Source organism: Corapipo altera, unplaced genomic scaffold, assembly GCF_003945725.1.
Source record: "Corapipo altera isolate COAL_440 unplaced genomic scaffold, ASM394572v1 61411, whole genome shotgun sequence".
In the NCBI taxonomy this organism is placed as follows: Eukaryota; Metazoa; Chordata; class Aves; order Passeriformes; family Pipridae; genus Corapipo; species Corapipo altera.
The window spans coordinates 24,734,379-24,741,481 of record NW_020884875.1 but is presented as its reverse complement, the minus strand read 5'-3'; the positions used below and the strand labels follow the sequence as shown (position 1 = coordinate 24,741,481).

The 7,103-nt window shown below is 53.7% G+C and overlaps 1 protein-coding gene across 2 annotated transcripts; it reads right to left on the bottom strand.

The window, feature by feature from the left end:
* Positions 1 to 3,260: 3,260 nt before the first annotated feature.
* Positions 3,261 to 4,286, bottom strand: FOXB2 (forkhead box B2). 2 transcript variants are annotated; one of them, XM_027635311.1, is made up of 2 exons: positions 3,862 to 4,286; positions 3,261 to 3,795 (listed from the first exon to the last, which is right to left on the bottom strand). In XM_027635311.1, exons 1-2 carry the CDS (start codon positions 4,284 to 4,286, stop codon positions 3,261 to 3,263), a joined length of 960 nt encoding a protein of 319 aa, XP_027491112.1. The 2 variants fall into 2 exon arrangements, with proteins under 2 accessions (XP_027491112.1, XP_027491111.1); XM_027635310.1 differs by having other exon boundaries at positions 3,261 to 4,286.
* Positions 4,287 to 7,103: the final 2,817 nt, after the last annotated feature.

Below are 7,103 nucleotides of genomic sequence, written 5' to 3'. Positions count from 1 at the left end.
GCTTCCATCCATTTCTTCTGTTTACAACCACCCTGACTGCACCCACTCAAGAAAGACTGAGCTGTGTTTTCTGTGCAGAACACATGAGCAGTTTAATCTGAAGGCAACCTATTTCTGCATGAGGTGTTTCGGTATAGTAGATAGACAAAATCTAATAGTTACCACAAGAATGTTGCCCTGTTTCATTTGACAAGTGAAAAATGTTACCCTTCACCAGTTTACACCTGCTTTTCAAATTGGAGGAAAGAGTACTATTTAGTTTCTCTGCATCTTGTAGCATCATCTGCTTTTAAACAGCGTTGGGATTGGGTTTGTTTGTATATTAGGATTGAGTTTGTTTGTATATTAGGATTTTTGGTTATTGGTGCAAAATTTGTGTAGCATTGCAAAGGCTATGTTTAGAGATGAAATACTTAAGAATAAAGAAAACTAGGCGCATAAACAAGTTAGAAAATTCTAGTCAAATAGTTAAGTTTCCCTTCCCCTCTGACAATCTCAAATTAGCAGGTTCTAACCCTCTGTAATCTTCATCGTAGTAGCTACAGAAAATAGCACCGTCTTTCGGTCATACAGAGTGTAGGCCACTAACTCGGGAGTCACACTAAGCCCTCTGGGCGAGTGACCTGTGACCTAAACTCCCACTCCCCAAAGCCCTTATGGTGAGGAAAACCTGCTGCACACAGCGCCCGTGTAGGCAAATCGCTGGGCATCCCACAAAATCGCTGGGTACTTCACCGTCCCCGTGCGTTCCTCCGGGTGATGGGCGAGGGCTCGACCCTCAGCCCCGTCTCGCCTCCAGCCAGAGACCTTCTCTCGTAGCGATAGCCCCTGCGCCAGGGGTTGTTATCATGACACCTGCACCTATTGCCCTGCCTCCGCCCGCCCCTAACCGGGGCCAAAAAGCAGCGGGGATCTCCTGCTTACCGCCCGCCGCGATACCCAGATACCCGGACTGGCCTCCTCACACCAAAAAAAGTTTTGCCGCGATGAAATTTAGACGATCCAGAACCTTAAAACTAACCAGAATCCTCTGACTAATTCCCAGGAGGATTACTTCCTCTGCTTCGGATTCCTCATCAATTTTGCCCATTAGACAAATGTGACGGGAAAATGCAGATTCCTTCCTTGGAGCACTACACAACAGTCACATCAAAAGCAGTGGAATATGCTTAAATACATATAGAACTAATACAGAAGTAGTGTTATTCACGATTTTTTGGAGGGCTGCTTTCTCTATAAGCAACTTGTTTTTAGCAGCAGAAATATCTACTTGGATTCCTGCCTAAGATGAAAGACAGAAAGAAAATGTGAAATACTTTTTCTTTTTCCTTTGTCTTATTTTTTTAATCATTTGTTTCGGCTCAGTATATCTGGTTGCAATACTTTGGAGGCAATTCACCTTCCAGACATTCACAAATCGTGATACCGATCCTTGTCTCATTAGTAATATTTTTTCAGCGCTAGGAATTCTATAATTTTTGAAATTTAGGTGAAAAGACGTCCCCTCACCCCCTCCATACCCCTGCCAGAGCAGAGAGCACAACTGGAAATTCAATAGTTGTTGAATTTCAAGTGGTCAAACAGACCCCACGAATGTGCATGGGGGAAACCTTTGACAGCCGGCACTTGAGGCCAAACAGATTTGCTTTTCATAGCAAGTTTCTCTGTCTAGAGGTCCACTAAGAACGGCCGATCTGTCACACGATACCCTTCCCCAAGGGTGAGGACAGCGACCTGGAATCTCGGACCACAGTAGGTGCGAGGCATGAGAGGATAATACCGAGAGAGCAGGTCGGATTCAGCACCCACTGAAACCAGTGACAAAACTAACCTGCCTTCCCGATCCTGCTATCGGGATCCGAGCCGGTGCCCTGTCCTCATCCCGAGCGCCGGTGAGCTGCAGGCAGCGGCTAGTCAAAGTGCCTCTGTAGCAGGTGATTTACCTGTAAAAGTTTTCTTTCCCTTTCCTCCCCTTGCCTTGCCGCGGAGAAAACTTGTGGGTGCTTCTGTCAGTTTGTGGTGACGGAGCGCAAACTTGTGCTACGAACACGGGTTTCTTAACCAACGTGAAAGGTGAGCATTTAAAATAACGGTACTAGCAATTGGCTTTAATGAGCATTGGTGTACAGCGGGGCAGACAGGGTACGGCAGCAATCACTCACAAACCAGCCGGGACTCATCAGCTAGCCCATCCCTCTCTGACTTCTGATGCCTCTGCTTGCACTGACCTCTCGTGTGTTGGAAGGTTGTTTTCATTAAACTGCTTTGCCCAAATAATTTTTAACCATTTTTCCATTGTCTTCCTCCACTTTCCCCCACCTCTTTCACTCTCAGCCCCCACCTCCACCCGCAGATTTTTGTGTTCAGATTCACGAGGAAGAAACGTCAAGCAACACATATAAAATAGTGGTGTCCGTGAGAGGTGAAAGGTGACCTGAAAAGCACAATCTAAGAATCGCCGGGCTGGTTCTATTTTAATGAGAAACTAGGGAACTCGGACACTCACACACGGCTTGAGAGGCCAGGTCACGCTTCAGTCCCTTCTAAGGTACTGTAGAATAGACTATGAAAGTGTGAAGGGGAAGGGTAGGTGATCGTTAGTCAAAGGAACTCTTCGCCGTCAGTGCCATTGTCACTTAAATTCTCGCTGCTTAGTCGAGCTATTTAAAGCTTATTCTTTAAACAGCGAACATTACATGACCTGGGACCCTGCAGCTCTCCAGGGTCCAAGGTTTTGCCCACCTCTTTCGGAGCAAGATCTACAGGACGGCGGGGCAGAGTTTTCCCGTCCGTCGTGGAAAAGGGAGAAGCAGATTTCGGCAAGGGCTTTATCCTTCTGCTCCCCCCAGCCGCCGGCAGATTGCAGCCCCTCTCCCACCGAGCACGGCTTTTGTGGGACTTCCGGGATGGCCGCCCCGGGAGAGAGGCTCAGAGAGTAGCCCAGGCTGCATGGCTTTAGGTTGATGGGGTGTCGAGGAGACCTTTCCTCTCTGTCCTTTCCTCGGAGCCAGCCCCTTTGGCCCCAGCTATGATTTTTCACGCCGCCTCTCCGCTACTAATGACATTTAGCGATTGACGATAAAAGCTCTTACCTGCGATCTAGCTCTCAAATAATCTGATTGTACACTGTAAAAATACAGACACCAGCAGGGGTATAGTCATAAGATCGATCGGGTTTCCGTGCAGCATGCATGCCCTGAAGCCCCACGTCCTTTCCTCTGGGAGCCTGGGGGCCTCTCTCCCCCTCGACCCCCTGCTCTTTAGGAGTGCACCAGGACGGAGTGGAGGGAGCCCTTGCCCTCGGGGTTGTTGCTCGCGGCCTGTTCCAACAACGAAGCAGCGGCCGGGGAAGCAGCAGGGCAGATCTGCGAGGCGGAGACCGTCAGAGCAGGGATGGCCGAGGCAGTGGACATTGCCGGCGCCGGCTTGATGGGCACCGGGACAGCCGGCATGGTCTGGGCCGGCGGGTGGCAGAGCGCCTTCATAGGCACGCCGAAGGGTCCGTAGTCAGGGGACACGGGCACACTGGTCACGGAGTCCATCACCCCCACGTGCGGCCACACGGAGCTCACCACCCCGCTGAGCTGACTGGGCACCGGGTAGCCCAGGTGGTGCATCACTGAGGCCAGCGGCAGCCCGCCGGCCTGCAGCACACCCTTGTAATCTCTGCCGATGATATTCTCGATGGCGAAGGGATGCTTGAAGCCCGAGGGCTGGCTGCTCCCGTAGGGCGAAAACTGCGGTAGCCTCCCCACTGCTGCAGCGGCCGCGGCTGCGGCCACGGCCGCCTCGGAGCTTGCCAGCCCCGGCACCTTGCCCGATGGAGGCGGCGGTGGCGGCGGGTGCGGATGGAAGTAGTGCACCATGTGCGGGGTGGGCGCCGGGGGCTTGCCGGGACCGCCGCTCCCTGTCCCGCTGCCGCCGCCGCCAGGCAGGTGGTGCTCGGGGCGCAGGACCTTGAAGCGCTTGCGGCGGCGGAGGAAGCTGCCGTTCTCAAACATGTCCCCACAGTCCGGATGCAGCGCCCAGAAGCTACCCTTGCCCGGCTGGTCGGGTCGCCGCGGGATCTTGATGAAGCAGTCGTTGAAGGAGAGGTTGTGACGGAGGGAGTTCTGCCAGCGCTGGGTATGCTCCCGGTAGTAGGGGAACCGCTCCATTATGAACTTGTAGATGTCGCTCAGGGGCAGCATCTTCTCGGCCGAGTGCTGGATGGCCATGGCCGTCAGGGAGATGTAAGAGTAGGGCGGCTTTTGGTCGCTGTACGAACTCTTCCCCGGCCTGGGCATCGCCGCCCCGCCACAGTCCTCCCGCGGCCACACGATCCCACCGCGCCAAGGCGGGCACCACTCAGTGTCGCGCAAGGCGGACTCGGGATGCTGGGAACGGCGCTGCTCTGCCCCGCCACCGTTTCTACATCCTGGGCGCCACCTCCCCGGTCCACAGGCGATCGTGACCGCCTCGCAGCCGGCCGGCGGGCTCCGCACACGGCTCCCTCCAGCAGCCTGACCCCGCGGGATGCTCTTGCCTCGCCGCGCCGCTGCCTGCGGGAGACACAGCTGCCGCCCAGGCCACGGAGTCTAAGGGGCTACGGGGCCGAGCCCGGTCCCTGCCCCCGCTGGCGTCCCCGCTTTCCTCCTGGAGGCCGCTGAGTCTCCTGGACTTCCCCACTGCCGCCTGACACACTCTACTGGAGTTGGTGCTCCTCAGACACCACGGGCTCCAGAGCACGAAATTACCCCGGACCTCTGCAGAGATGCGGAGAAGGAAGTATAAACGTCCCTCTCACCGCTCAGTCCAGTGAAAAGTTTGCGGCGGAGGCCAGCGCCAGGAGCCGTCAGGGAGAGGAGGCGAGCGAGGCGGCGGCCGTGGCTGTGGCGGGGCTTGCGCGCTCCAGCGCAGTTTTGTAATGGTGCCCGAGACGGGAGACCCTCGCAGCTCCTGCTCTCTTGCTATCACATGACAGACGCACGGGGACTTGGCGTCTCATGGAAGAGGAGCGAGAAGAGGCTCCCGGCTCCCCCTTCACTCACACCTCCTCAGTAGGGCGAGGTGGAGCCCAGAGGCTGAGAAAAACTCCATGTGAGACCGAGATCTGCTTTCAAAACACAGGGCAGGGAACAGAGGCCCAAGCAGGGAAGCTTCCTCCTCCCCCCTCTTCCACGCCAGCTCCCCCACCACTGCCCCTTTCGCAGCCCCCCTATTATCCACTTTCTTCCTTTTGGCCCCTCGCTCCCGCACAGCCCGGCTTCCAGCAGTAGGCGTGAAGGGCCTTCAAGAGCACCGCACCACCAGGAGGTGGAAAACGGTAAGAGGTCTTTCCTCCTTCCTGGGGCTAGCGCGCCAAGCACCCCAGGGAAGCGGCCCTCGAGCTAGCCCCGCGTGACAGCAAGCGGGAAATACAGGCCCTTTGGAGTAATCTTTTATCATTCCTGTCATTATGTTTAAGAAGTTACTCGGAGACTTGCGGAAAAACAAGAGAAATACAAAAAAATGCTACTCTGTCCTCTCCAAGTCGTTAAGGTCAACTGCTACTCGCCTCCACGCGGTTCATAGAAAACGTGGAAAGAACTAGCCAAAGCATCATCTGCATGCTTCGAGACGGGCTACTTAGTGCCAGATCCGCTCATTAGTAGGAATCAATGACAGTGCAACAAACGTACTGCGTTTATAGAGGGTAGGCTGTAGATTTGAGCGAGAAACAGGAAAGCCTGCTCTCTTAGAGTTGCGGCTAGAGTTGAAAGAGACCCTGCTCAACGTAAGCAACTACCAGAGCTCAATTAGCGAGATGCTGGAAGAGTTGCCTGCGTTTAAATTATTAGTCCCACTTTTATTGGCTAAATAAGCAAATAGGTTGAAGGCTCTTTCAACCTATATGTGTGTGTGTGTGTATTTATATGTATATGTGTATGTATGTATATATATGTAAGAGCTTTTCTGAGCCCACCCTTCCAGACTGGTGCAGTGGGTCAGACTCTACGGGCGTCTGTCCCGCGCAGGTAGAGGCGGCTGCAACAGCGCTGGGGTAGAACCCAGCCGGCCGTGCCGCCAGCGCTCCTCTCTCGCCGTCGGGGGAAGTTTGTTTGAGCATCAGCCTTGGTTGTCTGTCTCCGAGTGAGGCGTTGCAGGTAGCGAAGAAAAGAGTGAGAGAAACCAAAAAGAAAACAACGTTTGAATGTCTGCTTATACTCTCTGCTAGGGGGTCGAAGGAAAACACTAATTTAAAACCCTCCTTCAAGTAATGTGTATTTAGCAGTATTATACCTGATCAAGTTCAGTCAAATGAAGAGCGTAATCAAAGGTAAAGGATCAGAATAAGCGGCGGCGATTTTGCAAAGCCAAGTTTTGCCTGAAAGCAAGTGCTTAAAAAAACGTTTCAGATTATTGTCCAAAGCATTCGCTGTCCCTCTGAGAAACTAGGAGACACGCTGGCAGCAACATTTACCTCTAGCACCTTGGGGTGCATCTCCCGTGTTGCCAGAACGGCGAGAGCCGACATTCCGACATCTTTCCTGATGCATCTGTACATTTCCCCAAAAATATTTTACTCGTGTTTTACCGATTAATTCTATCCTAACTGATTAAACCCCCTGCTTCTATCCTTAGAGTCTAAGTCCTGGATCTTAAAGTCATTGTCTGCCTCACCTCACCGGTTAGTAATCCGGCGTTTTACCCCCGTACGGCAAGTGTGAGGGTTTAGCCTGGTCCTTTCGCACATTAACATCGCTGTTGCACCCGGATTTTGTTTTTCACGGGAGAACCGATCTAGATCAGAAGACCGGTGAGACCCGAAATGCAGTTTGCGTTTTTTCTTCTCTCAACCCTTCCCAAACGCGGCCGCTCTCAGAGGCAATGGCGACACTCTCTTTCTCCAGGAAGGTATAGTGGAGGCTGGGAACGAAGGGCCAGTGTCGCCCGGAGCTACCTGGGCACCATCCTCCGGCGGGCACCACTGCGGGAAACCCGAGGCTGCATGCCTCCAGCTCTGTCCTCTGCGCTCCCGTCAGCCTCCAAGGTGGGACTTCCGCTAAGCAAGGGGATGTCGAAGCAAGCCCGCGATTAACGGGAGCCCTTCCCAAGCTATGAGAAAAGTGCTTTCACGCACA